At 37.7% G+C, this 22,390-nt stretch overlaps 1 protein-coding gene and 1 pseudogene across 4 annotated transcripts in view; both read left to right on the top strand.

Annotated features, from left to right (window-relative positions):
* Window positions 1-22,390, top strand: part of TTBK2 (tau tubulin kinase 2) — a 158,492-nt gene that overhangs the window by 10,826 nt on the left and 125,276 nt on the right. For 2 of the 3 annotated variants that reach the window (XM_079769309.1, XM_079769308.1), the window contains exon 1: window positions 18,355-18,492. Coding sequence is in view for 1 of the 3 variants with exons in the window: in XM_079769307.1 (XP_079625433.1) it covers window positions 13,961-14,029; window positions 18,345-18,492 (217 nt within the window). In the remaining 2 variants the exon portion in view is untranslated. Of the gene's footprint in view, window positions 1-13,893; window positions 14,030-18,344; window positions 18,493-22,390 lie in introns of those variants that run through there. The other variant, XM_079769307.1, reaches the window with a different exon arrangement.
* LOC307098476 (large ribosomal subunit protein eL33-like) lies at window positions 3,724-4,932 on the top strand (annotated as a pseudogene). The gene has a single exon. The product of its transcript is annotated as a large ribosomal subunit protein eL33-like (transcript).

The following is a 22,390-nucleotide window of genomic DNA, read 5'->3' as shown; positions in this document are numbered from 1 at the left end:
AAGAAATAGAACATTGCCACTCAGCTGTTGTTGCTCAGTGGTTGAGCATCGACCCAGAAACTAAGAGGTTGCCGATTCAATCCTAGTCAGGGCACATGCCCGGGTTGTGGGCTTGATCCCCAGTAGCGGGGTATGCAGGAGGCAGCTGATCGATGATGTTCCTGTCTCATCGACGTTTCTATCTCTCTATCTCTCTCCCTTCTTCTCTCTCTAAAAAAAAAAAAAAAAATCAATAAAACCATATTGAAAAAAAAGAAACATTTCCAGCATCTCAGAAGCTCCCTTGTTTATCCCAAAAGAATCCATTCTTGTGATTTTTGTGAAAAATCATGTCTTTACTTGTTTATAAGTACCACACGCTAACCGATTGCGCGACTGTATGTCTTTACTTTTTTAAAACAGACTTCCTACCTATGTTTGCATCCCTATTTAACATAGTTTAGTTTTGCTTATTTTTGAACTTTATATAGAAGGACTTATATTGTATGTATACTTTCGTTTTACTTGATTTTGTCTTTTGTGAGATTCATTCATATAGTTCAGTATAGCAGTAGTTGCTTCATTTTCATTTTAGTATAGTTTTTGTGGTAGGTAGAGTAATGATCCCCCAAAGATATTGATGTCGTACTCCCTAAAACTGGTGAATATATCACACTATTATGACAGAAGGGACTTTGCAGGTATGATTAAGTTAAGGTTCTTGGGATAGAAAGATAATCTTTGATTATTAAGGTGGGTTCAATATAATCACATATAAGAGGAAGGCATATATATTTTGTCAGAGAGAAATAAGATGTGATGATGGAAGGAAGCAGAAGCCAGAGAGAGATTTGAAGTTGCTGCTCAACTGGCTTTGAAGATGCAGGATAGGGCCATGAGCCAAAGAATGGCAGGCAGCTTCTAGAAGCTAGAAAAGGCAAGGAAATAGTTTCTCCTCTAGAGCCTCTAGAACAGTGGTTCTCAACCTTTCTAATGCCGCGACCATTTAATACAGTTCCTTATGTTGTGGTGACCCCCAACCATAAAATTATTTTCGTTGCTACTTCATAACTGTAATTTTGCCACTGTTAGGAATCGTAATGTAAATATCTGTGTTTCCTGATGGTCTTGGGCGACCCTGCTAGCGCTTCTCAACCTGTGGGTCACGACCCACAGGTTGAGAACCGCTGCTGTAGAGCCTAAGACCATCGGAAAACACAGATATTTACATTACGATTCCTAACAGTGGCAAAATTACAGTTATGAAGTAGCAACGAAAATAATTTTATGGTTGGGGGTCACCACAACATGAGGAACTGTATTAAAGGGTCGCGGCATTAGAAAGGTTGAGAACCACTGATCTAGAAGGAGAATAGCTTTGCTGACACCTTGATTTTAGCCCCATGGAAACCTGCCTGGACTTCTGATATCCAGAACTGTAAGATTATAAATGTGTGTTGCTTTGCCACTAAACTTATGGCAATTTGTATGTCAGCAGTAGGAAACTATTTTTTTACTGTATGAATATACTACAATTTATCCATTCTTCTCTTAGTGGACATTTGGGTTGTTTCAAGTTTTTGGCATTTATGGATAGTGTGGCTGTGAACATTCTTGAACATGTTTTCTGGTACACATGAGAGAAGAGTGTTTGTAGGATATATACCTAGGAAAAGAGTTACTAGGTCACAGGGTGAGCATATGTTCAGCTCTACTTTATAATACAGAACTATTTTCCAAAGTACATTCTGAAAGGTTGGCGACCGCTGTCCTACATTATCACTTTCAATCCTTAGATAGCCACTGTTCTTATCCCTTTTTTTTTTTTTAATAGATGAGGAATTTGAGGCAGAGAAACATTAAGTAATGGGCTCTAGGTTACACAGCCAGGATTTGAGTCTAGGTCAGTGATGGGCAACCTTTTGAACTTGGTGTGTCAAACTTCGCCAAAAAACTGAGCATAACTCGGGTAGTGTGTCACTTTGAGGAAAAAAACATTATTTCGCAAATGTTTCATCCTCAGGAGCAGCAAATGTTTCATCCTCGGCATGCGGCCGCCTCAGCGGCCGCGTGTCATCAGAAATGGCTACGCGTGTCAGTGCTGACACACGTGTCATAGGTTCGCCATCACTGGCTAGGTAGTCAGGTGTTAATATGTATTTTGTGGGGGAGTCCTTGGAGTTAGAGACAGTGAGCACACTGCAGTGTTACATTATTTTCTCAAATAATACTCTTGTAGGGAGTTCACTTCATTAAGTGGGTTTTACTTTGGTTTATGTTTTTGGAATTCTTACACGATTTTTTAAATCCATTTGCCTTTTACGCTTCTTATTCTTAGTTTCATTCTCTGCTTATTTCTCATTTTTCTCTCATCTTTTTGTTACATTTGTATATGTGCATCTATGTGACTTTTAAATTATGTACAGTTTGATGTCTCATTTTCAGCTGATTAACTTCAGATATCTATTTGATAAAATGCAAAGTTCATAAATTTTTATCTTGGTAAAGATTATAATGATTATGATACGGTCTTCATCTTCATGGATTGTCATTGTTTACTTATTAATTTGCCAGCTACTTCCTTCTCAATCTTTTTCTACTTACCAAATGCTTTAAATGATTTTCACCACATGTTATTTTACAAGTTGAATATCCATTTAGTATGTTCTGTCCATATTTTGATCTTCTTTGAAGTTCTGTTTTGTCAACACCTCCAGATTTAGCATCATTGTCTGAATTCATTAGCATGCTCTTTACTCCTTATTTTAGGTCATTGATGATATTTCCAAGGAATTTATTTAATTCCTCTCTTTTAGTATCTCGATTTTTACACCAAAATAGATTATTTTTAAGTTATTAGCATTACTAAAAAAAATGAGTCCTAAATAATTATTTGACAGCATATAGCCAAATTACATTAATTTTTCAGATATAATTTGTGATGTGGAATCAGAAAGAATCTGTGCTTCAGGTACAAGTTTGAGATACTGTTGCCCCATACCAATGAAGATTGGTAGTGTATTAGTTATCTATTGCTGCATAACTGCAGAACAAATTACCAAAAACTTGTGTTTTAAAACAACATTTCTTAATTTCACAGTGTCTGTGGGGCAAGATTTGACTTATCTAGATAGTCTGTTTCAGGGGCAGTCACAGGCTGCAATAAAGGTAGGCTGTAGTCATCACAAGGCTCAACTGGGGAAGGACCCATTTTTAAACTAACTGATGATTGTTAGATTGATTAAATTCCTTGTGGGTGGTTGGACGGAGGGCCTCGTTTCCCTGCTAGATGTTGGTACCTATTAAAAGTGGAATCAATACTGCTAGCAGAGGCTGCCCTCAATTCTTTGCCATGTGGCCTTTCCTTGGCAGCTCGCTTCATCAGAAGATCAAGCAACTAGGAAGAGTCAAAAAAAGAGAATGTGAGCAAGGTAGATGTCACAGTCTTCTATAGTACATCTGGGAAGTGACATCCTGTCACTTGCCGTATTCTATCATTAGAAGCAAGTCACTAGATCCACCCACATTCAAGGGGAGAGGATCAGCAGCACAAGATGGGGTTCATGGGGAGCCATTTTAGAAGTCTAGTACAGCCCTAGCCAGTTTGGCTCAGTGGATAGAGCGTTGGCCTGTGGACTGAAGGGTCCCAAGTTCAATTCTGGTCAAGGGCACATGCCTAGGTTGCGGGCTCGATCACCAGTAGGGGGCGTGCAGGAGGCAGCCAATCAATGATTCTCTCTTATCATTGATGTTTCTATCTCTCTTTCCCTCTTCAATCAATAAAAATATATTTTTAAAAAAAGAAGTCTAGTACACCTTGGTAGCTTAAAGGATTCTGGGCTTTTTTCACTAGGGTTTATTTCCTAATTGGAACGGCTGTATTTTTTTTTATTTACTTAAGTGTTCTGAAGGATTTTATCCAGATACCACTTTGTTCCATGATCTTCCCACTGGTAATTTAAAGTGAGATAGATCTTGGAGCCTGTGGAGGCCTGCTGGGAACAGGACTTCTATAATGACAAATGCATATGTCCAAGGCCATTTTTGCTGGCTATGAGTGGGATCTCCGGAACCAGAGGGAGCACACAGCTCTTCTTAAAATTGAAGATGTCTAAGCTCGAGATGAAACAGAATTCTGTCTAGGCAAGAGATGTGCTTATGTGTACAAAACAAAGAACAACACAGTGACTCCTGGTGACACAAGACCAGAGTAATCTGTGGAAACTCGTGCTCATGGAAACAGTGGCACGGTTCATGCTAAATTCCAAAGCAACCTTCCTGCTAAGGCCATTGGACACAGAATCCATGTAATGCTGTATCCCTCAAGGATTTAAGGTTATTGAAAAGTAAAAAAACAAAATGGATTTGTCCTCTTAAAATATACGGTATATATATATCGAGGGGTACCTAGTAGTCCTATTTAAAATTTAAATTTTTTTTACTTTGTTAAAAATATGCATAAGGTTTACTATTTTAAGTGTACATTTTAGTGGCATTAAGTATATTCACATCATTGTGCAACCATCACTACCATCCATCTCCAGAATGTTTTAATATTCCCAAAATGAAACTCCATACCCTAATTGCCTATTAAATACTATTTCCTCCTCCTCTCAGTCCCTGGTAACCACCAGACAGAAACTTCTTTCTATCCATAAGAATTTAACTAATCTAGGTACCTATAATAAATGGAATCATATGTTTTACCTTTTGTGATTGGCTTATTTCACTGAGCCTAATGTCTTCAAAGTTCATTCATGTTGTAACATATGTAAGAATTTCCTTCCTTTTTGAAATACTGAATTGTATGTACTACATTTTGTTTATACATTTACCTGAAATTTGGGATGGACACTTTGTATAATAAAAAGGCAGTATATACTGAGGCAAAAATTTAAAGATTTAATAAAGATTTAAATGTCAAATAAATAACTTTACTTCTTCTGAATTTCACTTTGTTACCCACACTGATCTGTAATTGAACAATGGCTCTCTTTTTAGGAAGTTCTGTGCTGGAAATTCTGAAAACTGGTAAATTATATTTGGATGAGTTTAAAGTGAATGATGTATTTCTATACAGTACTTAATGCTGCCTTAATATGAAGTTACATTTTGTCTGCTTCAAAGCAAAATCAACTGTAAATTAATCTGTTTTGCAGGCTACAAAAATGTCACCAACATTTTGCTGATGCATGTGGATGTGTCATGATTAAATTACTATCTTACCTATATATATAAAAGCCTAAGTGATTGTGACCACCGGATGACCAGCCGGTAGCTATGATGCGCACTGACCACCAGGGGGCAGACGCTCAATGCAGGAGCTACCCCCTGGTGGTCAGTGCGCTGTCACAGCAGGAGCGCCGCTCAGCTGCATCGGGCACCAGAGGCAGGTCTGACAGCTGGTGAGTGTTGTTGCTGCGGCACGAGCCTCTCCCAATTGGGACAGACTGGGCATGAGCCTGCGGCCAGTGCAGCGGGGCTGGGATGACCAGGAGCAGCAGGCGGTGTTGGACTGCCGGTTTTGGCCTGATCCTCGCAGGCCACGCCAAGGGACCCTAGTTTAGAGAGTAAAGAGCTGAAGTGGGAATCTCTTTACTTTTACCCTACATACATCATTAATTTTGAAGTGAATTTATTGTAGAAATCATATCTTGAAAATCTCTGTCTTTTCAGGAGTGCATTTAGATCATTTATATATTTATTCATTTTTTATTAAAGTTGACATACAACATCAGATTTGTTTCAGATGTATAACATAGTGACTCAACATCTGTATACCTTACACAGTGATCACTATAAGTCTAGTAACCATTTGTCACTGTATAGTTATTATAGTGTTATTGATTATATTCCCTTTGCTGTACATTACATTTCGGTGATTTATTTATTTTATAACTGGAACTTTGTACCTCCAAATATTTTTTTTCTTTTTTCACCCTTCCTCCTGCCTTCTCTCTGGCAACCATCAGTTTGTTCTCTGTATCCATGAATTCATTTTTATTTTGTTCTGTTTGTTTTGTTTTTAAGATTCCCCATATAAATAAAATCATATGTCATTTGTCTTTCTTGGTCAGATTTATTTCACTTAGTATGATACTCTTTAGGTTCATTCATGTTGTCTCAAATGGCAAGATTTCATTTTTTATGGTTCAGTAATATTCTGCTATATATCTTATTTGAGTAATATTCCATTATATACATTTGAGTAATATTTTATTTCTATAATAATGGAATATTATCCTATATAATAAAAGTCTAATATGCAAATTGTACCCTCAACCAGGAGTTCGACCTGGAGTTCGACAGGGAGTTTGACCGGGGGGGCGGGGCTGGCCAGCCAACCTCCCGTGTCCCCTCCCCCTCGCTGGCCCCGGCCCGATGGGCCCCGATCGGGGTGGGCCGGCCGGACCCCACCCATGCACGAATTCGTGCTCTGGGCCTCTAGTTTTATACACTTAGTGGCCAGATTATTATGATCTCTGAACGCATAATAATCTGGCCACTCAGTGTACTTCTCTTGAGCACCTCATTTATTTAATATCAAAGATACTATAAATCGTGCACCTGATCAGTTTTCCCCTTTGCACTGGCTGATAGAAAGCTCAGGGCAAATAGGTGGTTGATCTCCAGCAAAAGTCTAGAATATTTTTGGTACCCATTTGAGATACAAATACACTGAGTGGCCAGATTATTATGCATTCAGAGATCATAATAATCTGGCCACTCAGTGTATATTTACAATGGAATATTACTCAGCCATGAAGTGAATACGTACACACATACCCCAGATCTTCTTTATCTATTTATCTATCTATAGCTTTCATATCTTGGCTATTGTAGATAATGCTGTAGTGAACATAAGAATGCATATATCTTTTTGAATCAGTATTTTTGTTTTCTTTGGATAAATGTCCAAAGGTGGAATTGCTGGTTTGTATGGCAGGTCTATTTTTAATTTTTTGAGGAACCTCCATACTGTTTTCCATGGTGACTGCACCAGTACAACCCACCAATAGTGCATGATGGTTCCCTTTTCTCGACAACACTTATATGTCTTGTTTTTCTGATAATAGCCATTTGGCAGGTGTGAGATATTATCTTTCTGGTTTGATTTGCATTTCCCTGAGATTAGTTATGTTAGGCATCCTTTCATGTGTCTGTTGGCCATTTACATGTCTTTGGAGAAACGTCTATTCAGTTGTTTTTTTTAAAATATTGAGTTGTATGAGCTCTTTATATATTTTGGATATTAATCCCTTGTGGGATATATCACTTGCAAATATCTTCTTCCATACAGTAGGTTGCTATTTTGTTTTGTTGATGGTTTCATTCATTGTGCAAAAGCTTTATAGTTTGATGTAGTCCCATTGGTTTATTTTTGCTTTTGTAGTTCTTGCTGAGGAGGCAGATCCCCAAAAATATTGCTATAATTGATGTCAGAGAGTTTACTGCCTATGTTTGCTTTTAGGAGTTTTATGGTTTCAGGTTTTATATTTAAGTCTTTAATCCATTTTGAGTTTATTTTTGTATATGTTGTAAGAAGGTGGTCCAGCTTTATTATTATTTTTTTACATGTATATGTCCAGTTTCCCCAACACCATTTATTGAAGAGACTATATTTTCCCCATTGTCTATTCCTGCTTCCTTTATCATAGAATAATTGGCCATATAATTATGGGTTAATTTTTGGGATTTCTGTTTAGTTCTATTGACCTATGTGTCTGTTTTTGTGCCAGTACTATACTGTTTTGATTACTATAGCTTTGTAATATAGTTTGAAATCAGGAAGCATGATACCTCCAACTTTGTTGTTCTTTCTCAAGATTGCTTTGATTATATAGGGTGTTTTGTGTTTTCATGTATATTTTAGGATTATCTATTCTAGTACTGAGAAAAATACCGTTGGTATTTTGATAGGGATTGCATTGGCTCTATAAATTGCTTTATGTAGAATGGATATTTTAACAATGTTAGTTATTCCAATCCAATCCTTCTATTTATTTGTGTCTTCAATTTTATTTCATCAATGTCTTATAGTGTTCAGAGTACAGGTCTTTCTCCTCCTTGGTTAAATGTAATCCTAGGTATTCTTTTTGATGCACTTTGAAAATGGGATTTTCTTAATTTCTCTTTCCAATAATTCGTTTTTAGTGTACAGAAACACCATAGATTTTACTTTTGTATTTTACAGCTTTACTGAATTTATTAGTTTTTTTTGGTGGTCTTTAGCTTTCTATATAGAGTATCATGTTATCATGATACTCTATATCAGTGGTTCTCAGCCTTTCTAATGCCGCAACCCTTTAATACAGTTCCTCATGTTGTGGTGACCCCCAACCATAAAATTATTTTCGTTGCTACTTCATAACTGTAATTTTGCCACTGTTAGGAATCGTAATGTAAATATCTGTGTTTTCCGATGGTCTTAGGCTCTACAGCAGCGGTTCTCAACCTGTGGGTCGTGACCCACAGGTTGAGAAGCGCTAGCAGGGTCGCCCAAGACCATCAGGAAACACAGATATTTACATTACGATTCATAACAGTAGCAAAATTACAGTTATGAAGTAGCAACGAAAATAATTTTATGGTTGGGGGTCACCACAACATGAGGAACTGTATTAAAGGGTCGTGGCATTAGAAAGGTTGAGAACCACTGCTCTATATAGAAGTAAATAGTGATAGTTTTATTTCTTTCTGTCTAATTTGGATGTTTTTTCTTTTTCTTGTCTGATTGCTATGGGCAGGACTTTCAATACTATGTTAAATAAAAGTGGTGAAAGTGGGCCTCCTTGTCTTGTTCCTGATCTTAGGAGAAAAACTTTCAGGTTTTTATTGGTGCTATGATGTTATTTTTTATTTATTTATTTTTATTGATTTTTCAGAGAGGAAGGGAGAGGGAGAAAGATAGAAACATCAATGATGAGAGAGAATCACTGATCGGCTGCCTTCTGCATGCCCCACACTGGAGATTGAGCCCGGAACCTGGGCATGTGCCCTGACTGGGAATAGAACCATTATCTCCTGGTTCATAGATTGACACTCAACCAATGAGCCACGCCAGTGGGGCTATTTTTATTGATTTTAGAGAGAGAGGATGGGGATGGAGGGGAGGGAGAGAGAGAGAGAGAGAGAGAGACCTTAATATGAGAAAGAAACGAGAGAGAGAGAGAGAGAGAGAGAGAGAGAGAGAGAGAGAGAGACCTTAATATGAGAAAGAAACATCTACCAGTTGCCTCCTGTACATGCCCCTAGGTATGTGTCCTGACCGGGAATTGAACCTACAACCTTTTGGTGCACGGAACAATGTTCCAACCAACTGAGCCACTGGGCCATGGCTATCTTACCATGTTCTACTTTATTTCATTTGTTTTTGCTTTACACTATGTCTTACTGTATAGTTTCTTTTTAAGTGGTTGCTCTAGGGTTTACAATATACCTATCTAATTTTTCAAAGTCTACTAGAATTATTATATTACCTCTCCAAGGGGAATGTAATCACCATCATATAGGTCTTTCTAACATTTCACCTTTTTGTTGTAGTAGTCTTATGAATTATATCTGTGTACATTGAAAATCCTTTCAGACAGTGTTATAGCTTTTGTTCTTAACTGTCAAGCATATTTTAAAGAATATAAGAGATTAGTCTGTTATATTTGCCTAGGTTTCTGTTGTTCTTCCTTCATTCCTGTTTTTCTAAGTTTCCTTTTGTTCCCTTTTTCAGAGAAATTTCTTTGATAATTCTTTCCCAGAAGCTCTGCTGACAACACATAATCTTAATTTTTCTTTATCTGAGAATGTACTTAGGGGATTTTCCCTGGATAAGGAATTCTGGGTTGAAAGTGCTTTTTCGTTTTAATACTTTAAAAATAGTGTTCTATTTCTTTCTAGTTGTTGCCTTAGGTTTATATATATCTTGTTTCTTGTGATGTGTAGTATAAACTATTTTATTTTCTTTGCCATTTATTTGTTGGAAAAATGGTCTTACTGTCCTTTAGGATATCCAACATTATGCATTTAGCTCATTGTATCCTCATGTTGAATTTAACATGTGCTCCTGGTCCTCTTATTTTGTAACATGATAAGTAAATCTAGATGTTTGATTAGATTTATGTTGTTGTTTTTTTGTTTTCTGTTGGTGGGACTTTAAGAGTGGTACTGAGCCTAGTCAGTTTGGCTCAGTGGTGAGAGCTTCAGCCCAGGACTGAAGGATCCCAGGTTCGATTCTGGTCAAGGGCACATACTTCCGTTGTAGGCTCGATCCTGAGTGTGGGAGGCAGCCAACCAATGTCTCTCTCTCACATCCATGTTTCTCTCTTTCTGTCTCTGAAAATCAATGGAAAAAATATCGTTGGGTGAGGATTAACAACAACAAAAGAGTGGTACTAAGAAAAGTTTGTTGCCTCATATCAGGAAAATTTTGTTGCATCGTATCCATTTCCTGCTTTTTAGTGAAGTTAAGATTAATTGATGGGTTCAACTTGATCCTTCTCTATTCAAGTTCCCCATCCACCTTTTTTACCTTATGATTTTAGCAGCCATTGCTGGTCATTGCCTAGATTCATTATTTAACCAGGGATTGGAATTCTTTAAAACAATTTTTAAAAAAATCCTCACTGAGTATGTTTTTATTGATTTGAGAAAGAGAGAAAGGGAGAGAGAAACATCAGTGTGCAAGAACATCAATTGGTTGCCTCCTGTACATGCCCCAACTGGGGACCGAACCCACAAGATATACCTATTTGCCCTGACTCGGAATTGAACCAGTAACCTTTTGATGTATGGGAAGACACTTGATTTTCTTTTTGTTTTTAAATTGACATTTAGAGAGAGGAAGGGAGAGGAAGGGGAAACATCGATTGGTTGCCTCTTGTACGTGCCCTGACCAGGGCTGAATTTCTTAATTCTAGGTGATTTTCTAATTCAATCATTTCTTCTCCCTTTATTAGCCATGATTATTCTCTAGGGAATAAGATGCCCTCATTATCTCTTTGGTTTTCCAGAAATACTGTTCATATCAGAAAGGCAGGATAGGTGCTTGATTCTTTCTACTTATTTTCCAATTTTCAGAATAGTTATATTCTAGCAGCCTCCAAAGTTGACCAAACAGGAATTTTTCTTCTTTTTTCTTTTTTGAGTATGACTGTGAACTTATGGATGTTTATATTTTTTATGTTTTCCTGTCATTGCATTCTTGTATATGTTCTGATTGTTTCATCCTTGGCAAATGAGAATCCTTTCAGTTGTCTCCTATTGCCTTTTAATTTGCTTGCAGTAGTATCGTTAACATTTTTGCTTTCTCATTTGACAAGATGTCTTATATTTAGTTTGTGTACAGTTTTCTGTGCCAAACCTGGAATAAGCCATTTCTCCAAGGAGAAATTGCACATATGTGTTTCCATTGATTTTATTTTAGTGGGAAAGGACACTTAGAGTTTACAATTTAGAGGCAGAGGTGCTCATTGCTACTGGGTTATCATTGCTTTTAGGCCTTTTCAGGCCAATCCTCATGCCAAATCTTTTACCATAATTTCTTGTCTGATACTTGTTATGTAGTTTATTCCTAGGGGCATTTCCTGGAACAATAATTTTTTAGTTCTGTGTGTTCATAATTGTTTATTTTTTTTTAGTCTTGAAGGTTAGTTTGGCAGGATAGAACATCCTTAGCTCCCATTTTATTTCCTTGGGTATTTAAATATATAATTCTATTGTCTACTAAGATAAGCTATGTGCGCCACTGTCTGTCATCAGTCTTAATTTTCTTTCCATTATAAGTAATTTGTACTTTTTGCATGATGCCTGATGAATCCCTCCAACCCACTCTAAAATTCAGTAGATTTATTAAGCTGTGTCTTGGTGTTGAGCTTCTGAGTTGTTTTCTAAGGTATATGGTATACCATTTCAACATGCAGATTTAGGCTTTTTTATTTCTAGAAAATTTTCTTGAATTATAGTGGCTAGTATTTGTTTTAATTTATAGCTTTGATTTGGGGGGGCAGTCTATAATATGTATTTTATATTTACTTTGCCTTTTATTTATCACTTTTAATTGTTTAAACAATGTGTGTGTGTTTTTTTCATTTTTCTCCCTTATTGTATGGTATCTTCTCTCATGTCTTTTCTAGCTGAGTTGTCATTTCTTTTTCTTGCATTTTTTATCCTTTTCTGTGTTCACTCAGGTTTCCTTTATGTCTTCCTGTTGCCTAGCACTCTTATTTAATTTTCTAATTATGATTTATGTTGTCTTAAAGCTTCTTTTTTATATTTAATTTGTTCTGTAATCTTAGGTCACAGTTCTCATCTCCTTTAGGCCATGTTTTTCTGCTGTTTCTTCATTTTCTATAGGTGGGCTGTTCATGTTGTTAGTCTCTTTTCCTTACAATATCATTATATTGGGTTTGATAAACAGCCTTTTTCTGTGGCTCATATTTATTTCCTATGCATTTTAAGTGCATTATGTAACATTAAAATTTTATTAGCTCTGATGATGATAAGCTCTGACTTACAACCTATCTATCTATCTATCTATCTATCTATCTATCTATCTATATAAAAGGCTAATATGCTAGTGTCTCTCTGACCATCCAACTGGTCACTATGAGGCACACTGACCACCAGGGGGCAGACGCTCAATGCATGAGCTGCCGTGATGCGCACTGGCCACTTACAAAGAAATGGCATCATGGACCTGGCACCGACAAAGCAACACTTGGCTTCCCCCAAGTGGGACACAGGCCCCACCACCACCCCAGAGCGACAGCCCACCAAATCACAGCCAACGCTACTGAGACCCCATGGTGCAAAATGTGGCCCACAGCCAGCCCAGAAACAGTCGCTGTGGGCGATGGGTAATGATGTCACGTAGCAACGCCCAGTTTCCTCTCCCTAGTGACTAGCCTCCTTGGAGTTTCTTCAGCCCAAGAACACGACTTGCTTTATAGCCAGGTGCAAACATTTTACACTTTAACCAAATATCTGTGAAGCGTTTTCCTGTGCCTCATCTCATTTGATCCTCACAGAAGTCCTGGAGTAGGTAGATCGGAGTCTCGGTAGAATTCTGTTTTCATTAGCCAGAAAATGGAGATTTAGAAAGTTTCGAAACTTGACCCGACTGAAAAGAAGTAAGAAATGGTGGACCTTGAAAATGATTTCAGGTTTTCTCACTGCACAGAATATAGTCAAACACTGCTGCAGTTAAATATTTCACCCTTTGTTCTCCCTGCATGATCTACAATAACAATCTGCTTCATGTTGATCTTTACTGCTGTGTTGCTGACAATTACCTGAAAGAGAAGTTGGGGTGCTTCACTGGGCTGGAAAAAGTTTAGCTACATCAGAAAGCAGGTCTAATTAAGCAAGTTTATATATATAAAGCTCTTGCTGGCACCAATTGCACACGTGTGTTTCCATCTGTCATTGTCGATCGTGAATTTGTTTGACACTTCTGTTATAGAGAAAGGGTGAATAGCAATATTAAAATATTTCTTCTAATTAATTTCCTTTCAATGTGCATGAATTCGTGCACTGGGCCTCTAGTTTAATTATAAGCTGTTGTAAAGTAGTTACTTTATCTTTTTCTTTAGCATTATGTTGTGCTTAGGATAGTGGTCTGTCTGGGTCAACTGCTATTGACACCATGCTTTCTCTATAGTCTTGCAATCTCAGCTATTTGCAAGTTACATCTCTGTGTTGTAGTGTAATGTTTTTGTAATGTCTAGCTATTTCACTGGTATCCGTAATGGAAAGATAAGTAGTTTTTAAAAATATGCACTGAACAGATTTTGGAACTGAGTTTGTGGGTTCTCCCCCTCTCCAACAAACAACAGAATTAATGTATAGCATTAGTAGTGCTACTTGGTGCTGAAATGTTTGTGTTAATTAATTAGCCTTGATATGCTATTTCTTTTGTTTTAGGTTAAATGGAAACCACCCTTGGGAGCTGGATGCCTGTGTAGCCTTTCTATCATATCATTGAATTGCAATGAGTGGAGGAGGAGAGCAGCCAGATATCCTCAGTGTTGGAATCCTGGTCAAAGAAAGATGGAAAGTGGTGAGTATATATCTGAGGGGGGCGGGAGAGGGAGAGGTAGATTGATTGTCTTGGGGGCAATTTTGGGTATCTTGATAAAAAATAGCATTTTTATTATAGAATAATACATATATTGCTTGCTAAACCAGTTATTTTCAGGTGTGTGTTTGTTTTGTTTTGTTTTGTTTTTGCTTGATCCCTTCACCTTTTTCACTCGGCCCCAAACTCTCCTCCCCTCTGACAGCTGTCAGTCTGTGCCATGTATCCATTCCTCTGTTTCTGTTTTGTTAGTTGATTTTGTTCATTAGATTCCAGATATGAGTGAAATCATATGGTATTTGTCTTTCTCTGGCTGCCTTATTTCACTTAGCATAATGCTCTCCAGGTTCATCCATGCTATCACAAAGGGTAAGATTTCCTTCCTTTTTTAGGGCCAAATAGTATTCCATTGTGTAAATGTTCTTCAGCTGTTTTATTCACTCATCTGCTGATGGATACTTGGGCTGCTTCCAAATCTTGGCTGTTGTAAATAATGCTGCAGTGAACATAGGGGTGCATATATTCTTTTAACTTGGTGTGCTGGGTTTCTTCAAATATATTCCCAGAACTGGAATTGCTGGGTCATAAGGCAGTTCCATTTTTAAATTTTGAGGTAACTCCATACTGCTTTCCTTAGCGACTACACCAATCTGCATTCCCACCAATAGTACACGAGGTTCCCCTTTCTCCACATCCTTGCCAACACTTGTTTGTTTATTTATTGGTGATAGCCATTCTGACAGGTGTGATGGGGATATCTCATCGTGGATTTTATTTGCATTTCTCTGATGATTAGTGACATTGAGCATGTTTTCATTTGTCTACTGGCCATCTGTATGTCCTCTTTGGAGAAGTGTCTATTCAGGTCCTTTGCTCATTTATTAATTGGATTGTTTGGTTTTTTTGTGTTAAGTTGTATGAGTTTCTTGGGTATTTTGGATATTAACCCCTTATCAGATGTATCATTGCCGAATATGTTCTACCATTCAATGGGTTCTTTTCATTTTGTTGAAGATTTTCTTTGCTGTGCAAAACTTTTTGGTTTGACGTAGTCCCATTTATTTATTTTTTCTTTTGTTTCCCTTGCCCAAGGCAGTATATCAGAAAAAAATTTTTAACGGTTTGAATCAAATCCAAATAAAATCTGGATATTAATGTTGGTGATATCATTTAATTTTTTTTATTTTTAGATTCTTTTTTTATCTCTTTTTACTTACCATTTATTTGTTGGAGAAACTAGGCCATTTGCCCGTACAATTTTCCATGGTTTGTATTTTTCCAATTGCTTCCATGTGGTGTTAACATGTTTCTCTGTCATGTATTTTATGTAAATTGTTAATTATGCATAGAGGTTTGATTAAATCTGAGTTCAAATGTACTCTGAGATGGGGGCATTTTTCTCATAAAAGGTATTGTGAACTTTCAATAGGAGGAGCATAATATCTTATTGCCCATCATTTTTATGGTCTTAGTACTATGGTTCATCATTGTCTAGGTCTGTTAATTCATTACGGATTGCAAATTGTTGATATTCTAGCATTCTTTCATTTATTATTTAAAGTACATAATAAAGTGAAATTTCTCATCATCATCTGTTTATCTGAGATATAATTTTATTAGGAAAACAGGATAAATGCTTGATTCTTTTTCTTAATTTATCAATTTTCGAAATAATGAATTGGCTCCCTAACATAGTCTGAAAGTGACCATAGTCTGAAGAGAATTTTAAAAATTACAACTAAGAAGTTTTTTAAAATAAATCTTTATTGTTCAGATTATTACAGTTGTTCCTCTTTTTCCCCCCCCATAGCTCCCCTCCACCCGGTTCCCACCCAACCCTCTACCCTAACTCCCCCCCCCCGCACTGTCCTCATCTATAGGTGTACGATTTTTGTCCAGTCTCTTCCCGCAACCCCCACACCCCTTAACCCCTGAGAATTGTCAGTCCACTCCCTTTCTATGCCCCTGATTCTGTTATATTCACCAGTTTATTCTGTTCATCAGATTTTTTATTCACTTGATTTTTAGATTCACTTGTTGATAGATATGTATTTGTTGCTCATAATTTTTATCTTTACCTTTTTCTTCTTCTTCCTCTTCTTAAAGAATACCTTTCAGCCTTTCATATAATACTGGTTTGGTGGTGATAAACTCCTTTAGCTTTTTCTTATCTGTGAAGCTCTTTATCTGACCTTCAATTCTGAATGATAGCTTTGCTGGGTAGAGTAATCTTGGTTGTAGGTTCTTGCTATTCATCACTTTGAATATTTCTTGCCACTCCCATCTGGCCTGAATAGTTTCTGTTGAGAAATCACCTGACAATCGTATGGGTACTCCCTTGTAGGTAACTAACTGTTTTTCTATTGCAGCTTTTAATATTCTCTGTCTTTTGCTCTTGGCATTTTAATTATGATGTGTCTTGGTGTGGTCCTCTTTGGATTTCTTTTGTTTGGGGTTCTGTGTGCTTCCTGGATTTGTAAGTCTATTTCTTTCACCAAGTGGGGGAAGTTTTCTGTCATTATTTCTTCAAATAGGTTTTCAATATCTTGCTCTCTCTCTTCTTCTGGCACCCCCATAATTCGAATGTTGGTATGCTTGAAGTTGTTCCAGAGGCTCCTTACACTATCTTCATATTTTTGGATTATTTTTCTTTTTGCTTTTCCGGTTGGGTGTTTTTTGCTTCTTCGTATTTCAAATCTTTGACTTGATTCTTGGCATCCTCTAGTCTGCTGTTGGATCTCTGTATATTATTCTTTATTTCAGTCAGCTTAATTTCTAGTTGGTCCTTTTACATATCCTTGAGGATCTCACTAAATTTCTCGGAGATTTTTAGAAGATTCTTGAGTAACCTTATAACCGTGGTTTTGAACTCTATATCTAGTTGTTTGCTTTCCTCCATTCCTGTCATTTGTGACCTGTTTCTTTGTCTCCGCAATTTGGCTGCTTCCCTGTGTTGATAGAGTGGCTTTGTGTGCTAGGTGTCTTGTAGGGCCCAGTGGCTTAGCCTCCCCAGTTACCTGAGGTGGACACTCTTGGTGCACCCCTTTGTGGGCTGTGTGCACAGTCTTGTTGTAGTTAAGCCTTGATTGTTGTTGGTATCACTGGGAGGAATTGACCTCCAGGCCAATTGGCTGTGAGGATCAGCTGTGCCTACTATGGGAGGACTTCTGTGCTGGAGACACCCTTATGGGGCAAGACTTGCTTCAGTGGGGCTTTGGTGCTCACTGAGTCTGCCCCCTGAGTGTGTCCCTTATGGATCTGAAGAGTTGTAATCTGGATGGTCCCACTCTGACCCCTGGGTACACTGGCTCTTGGATCTCCAAGGAGGTGCAAATTTAGCCTCTGCCTGAGGTCACCCAGCAGGAGCTACGGAGATATCTGCAGATTTCTCTTCTTTGTTTGGGGTTTGGAGGTGCCCAGATGAGGCCCAACTGTGAAGCAATGCAAGCTGCTGTGGAGCTTTGGGCCTTCTTTTGGGAGTTCTGGGGCTCTCTGACCCAGCTGCAGTTTGTTAGGTAATTTTAGATTGCAAAAGGCCAGCCATTCATATGCAAAAGCCTCTGCACACAGCTTGGGTGGGGTTGTAAATTGGGTGGGGGCGGGGTCTCAGGGAATCAACAGGGTGGAGCAAACAGCAATGGCTGACCGTCAGCCCTGCCCTAAGAGGCCCCCAGGTCTCAGTGTCCCGCGGTAATCGCTTCAAGTACCTCTGAGAGAAAGCCACCCTTGTGTTCTGGCCCGATGCCAGGCAGTCCAGTTTCTCCACATATGAGTCTGGGTCCCCAGAGTCTCACCCGGAACTGGACTTCAGAGCAGTCGGGAGCTTGTGTCTCCCTCCCTGCCCTATTTCTACCCCAAACTCCCCACATACACATCTCAGTTAGGTTCCAGATAAGATTGCAACTGGCAAAAATATTTCATGGTTTAAAAAGTCTTCAAATGATTACCTTAGAATTAAAACAACAAATCTGGTTGTTGAGAGGCATTTGTGGGAAGTGAAGCTTTCAGATAATGTGTTTTTGTGACAGTTCTAATGCTACCTGTAGACCAAATTTTAAAATTGTTTGTGGCAGAAATAATTTTTTAACTTTTCATGGACAAATTTGTGGAAAAGGTTCTGATGTTATTTCTAGGCATTTGTTTTCTTCTTGGCATATGGTTAATTTAATAATATTAAGATTTCTTTGTAATAAAATAGCAGGAGCAAAATTATATATATATATTTAATATCAGAGACTAGTTGGTTTCCAGTTAGAATCTTCTAGTAATTTTGTGTGTGTTCTTATTTTTTATGCAGTTGAGGAAGATTGGGGGTGGGGGCTTTGGAGAAATTTACGATGCCTTGGACATGCTTACCAGGGAAAACGTTGCACTGAAGGTAGAATCAGCCCAACAACCAAAACAAGTTCTGAAAATGGAGGTTGCTGTATTGAAAAAACTACAAGGTAAGTTGTTTTATATAATATATCAAACAATTTATAATTTATTACTTTCTTTCTGAACCTCAATTACATTCTCTAGCTATTAATTAAATATTCTAGTGTCATATTATAAACATGCTGAGCATATTTCTCTTGGAAATTTTATCACTAGCTAGTAATAGTAGAAAGATTGATTGCTTAGAGTAATTGGACTTTGGCAATTTGTTTTCATGGTGAGTAGGGATGAGAGAGAGTGAATTACCTGAAACATTTTGTGTTAGAAAGCTTTTTCATAAATGTTATTGTAAAACTAGAGGCCCGGTACATGGGTAGGGTCCCTAGGCCTGGCCGGTGATCAGGGCTGATTGGGGCCTTCTGCATGCCGGCCAACATAACGGTATGTAAGAAACGTTTTAATAAAAATTTCGTAACTTAATTTTTACAATATCCTGTTATACATAACTAGAGGCCCATTGCACGATATTTGTGCAAGAATAGGCCTTCCTTCCCCTAGCTTCGCTCCCGGCCGCCTGGGAGCTGCCAAGTCCCCGCTCCCCGGCAGCCTGGGAGCCGCCAAGTCCTCGCTCCCGGCCGGAGCACCGCTCCTGTAGCTCCCCCTACCCCCCTCCATCCCTCTCATAGCAGGTGTCCCGCCCCGCCTTGTGGATCCGTGCCTGCATATGCAAATTAACCCACCATCTTTGTTGGGTTAATTTGCATACTCCTGATTGGCTGTGGGCGTAGCGGAGGTACGGTCAATATACATGTTTGTCTATTATTAGGTAAGATTATTAATAACGAACTACAACGTTCGCTAATGACTGATTACATAATCGTGTTGCATTCATTTCCCTTACGTGCCTTACGTGCAGGCGCACCATTTCTCTTCACTAATACTAGCAGTGAATATTTTAGCAGCCGATGGCCACGTCACTAGTATTGGACTGACTTGTTTGGTGTGTGCAACAGGAAATATTTCACTTTCGGAGAACAAGAAAAATAGGTTTATTTGCATTATGCTTATTAATTTGTGCACTTATTCAGTGTCTGGTAAGTTAATGTTCAAGCTACACTTCTAAGTTGTACTTGGTTTTTACATATGTATTTGAATATTTTAGTCACTTCTAAAACTAAACCACCTGTCTGTAGGCCTACTTGGTAGTACTTCTACACTCATTATTATCTAAAGTATCCCTGGTAAATAGAACCATAAAACTTATTAAGAGGAAAAAATATTCTCTGGTGTAAGAGGAAAAAATATTCTGTTCTATGAGTTTAACTCTGATCACTAGTAATTCTGCAGTACCTCACGCACCTACCGTCAGAAGGTACTTTTTAAAAAGTTAGATTTCCATTATAATCTTAACAAAATTTGATACATGTCTAGAATCTTGCAGGTGAGATAGATAAATCTTAAATTTGATTTTTCCCTAATTTTTTATCATGAAAAAATTCAAATATATAAAAAATAGAGAATCATATAATGAACATTCACATAGTACTCAGTTTCAGTAAGTATTAGTATTTGCTCAGTCTTGTTGCTTCTAAATCTTACTTCTTTAACATTTTCCCCTACCATGCTGGAGTATTTAAAAAATCCTAGACATATATCATCTATAAATTCTTCAGTATGTCTCTCTAATAGATCAGGGCTCCTTTAAAGACAAAGAAGAAGAAGAAGAAGAAGAAGAAGAAGAAGAAGGAAATATTCTTTATTTTATAGAGTCATGAAGTATCAATTAGGGAATTTGTGGGTTTTAGGGGGGGGGGTGTTTAGAGATATATCAATATTTGACAGACACTACTTTGCCTGTGAGAGCTTTGTTGATTTTGTGAATCCATTAAAGTGTATCTATTGGAACATAAAACGTCTTAGCCACTTACCCTCACACACATAAAAAAATGGTATGAGAACATATTAAAGGTAGTTTATGTTGAACTTTAGAAAAATTTGGGGGATCTGTATTATTGGAAAAGTGAAGTAATAAGGCTGTGGAAATGCTTTAAGTGACCAGTTTTAAGAATGGATTAGAGGACCTCATTGGAGAGGAAGCCTATGTTCTAGTTTTTCTTTAATTTTACTTTTTAGAACCATTTTAGGTTTACAGAAAAATTGAGCAGAAAGTACAGCTTCCCATATTCCCTCCCATCTCCAGTTCCCCTATTATTAAATCTTGCATAAGTGAGGTACATGTTACAATTGGTGAACCAATATTGATACATTGTCATTAACTAAGTCCATAATTTACATGAAGGGATTCCTTTTTTAATAACATAAACATAATAGTCTTAAACACCTAACAAAATTATTTTACCCTACCTGGTTTGGCTCAGTGGATAGAGCGTCAGCCCTCAGACTGAAGGTCACGGGTTTGATTCCCAATCAGGGCACATACCTAGGTTGTGGGTTCCATCCCCAGTTGGGGCGTGTAAGGGAGGCAACCAATCGATGTTTCTCTCTCACATCCATGTTTCTCTTTCTCTCTCCCCATTCCTCTCTTTCTAAAATCAATAAACATATCCTTGAGTGAGAATTTTTAAAAAAGTATTTAAAAATCACTACTTAAGTCATTGAATGACTAGAAAGTTGTCCTGCCTTTCTGTGCTATTTTAGCCCTCTATGTCATGTTGTGAATGATCAGCATATCTTATCTCTTGTGTTCTTTCAAACACCAACTTGAATATTACTTTGGATCAGAAGGTAATTAATTAAAGGTTTATTTAATTATTTTAAAAAAATTATCCTGTAGATCCTCTAAAAGCAAGGGAGGATCCTATTAATATCAAGAAATAATAAAGTAAATGCCATTGTTTGATAATCAAATAGTTTTATTATTCTCAGTAGAAGTAGTTGGGAATTAATTTGTTTTTCCCCATATCAGTGCAGAGAAAAACAACATGACCCATAAAGAAGTGATTTTATTTGGACCATCAGTGACTTCTTTTTACCCTGAGATATTGGTTCTGGGTTTTACTTTTGCCTTGGAGACTGCACACAGCTCTGAGAGTTGGGAAGAAGGGGTACTATTACAGAAGAGCAACTGTACCTCTTCTGCCTTCCCTGCTTGAAGTCTCCAGCTACTGCTGTGAAGTACGACTACTCCCTTTCCCTAGTCATAAGAATGTAAGAAATGTGTAATTTCTTTCCAGTATAAAAGACTGCCTATGAAAGTTATTCCAAAGTTGCTTGCCCTCGTGACGGTTCATCTGTTCCATCAAAAAGTGTTATAAGATCTCTGATAACTCCTTTTGTGGCAGAGCATAGTAGTCAAACTACAGGTCCTAAAAGGTTAGGAATGAACTCTTCATTGTATCCTTTAATCTATCATCTGCCTTTTTGTTTGTTTCATCCTGTGCATTTTCCCCCTTAAAGTAATTTGCTTGCCCTAGATAAGGTTTCATTAAAGAGTGTTAGGAGAGCCCTATCCGGTTTGGCTTAGTGGATAGAGTGTCGGCCTGTGGACTGAAGGGTCCCAGGTTCCATCCTGGCCAAGGGCACATGCCTGGGTTGTGGGCTTGATCCCCAGTAGGGGGCGTGCAGGAGGCAGCTGACCAGTGATTCTCTCTCATTGATGTTTCGATCTCTCTATCCCTCTCCCTTCCTCTCTAAAATCAATAAAAAATAAATTAAAAAAAAAAAAGAGTGTTAGGAGATCTCTGAGAACTTTATTTGTTCAGTATGTTCACTTTAACACTTACCTAGTTGGGAGATTTAACATATCTGCTAGCTCGGTGATTTGTCTATTCACTACTCCATTTGAGCCTAGAAAAATAACACATAGGAACAAGAATAGGTCTAGATTATTTTAAGGAGCAGAAATTCATTTCCTTAAAATAGAATGTAATGTATATATGTGTGTCTTTATATGTACATACACATATATTTATATGTTTTTTATATGCACAAAGAAAGTCTGGAATC

The sequence above is a fragment of the Cnephaeus nilssonii genome (assembly GCF_951640355.1).
Source record: "Cnephaeus nilssonii genome assembly, chromosome: 4".
In the NCBI taxonomy this organism is placed as follows: Eukaryota; Metazoa; Chordata; class Mammalia; order Chiroptera; family Vespertilionidae; genus Cnephaeus; species Cnephaeus nilssonii.
This window is presented reverse-complemented; position numbering and strand designations above follow the sequence as displayed.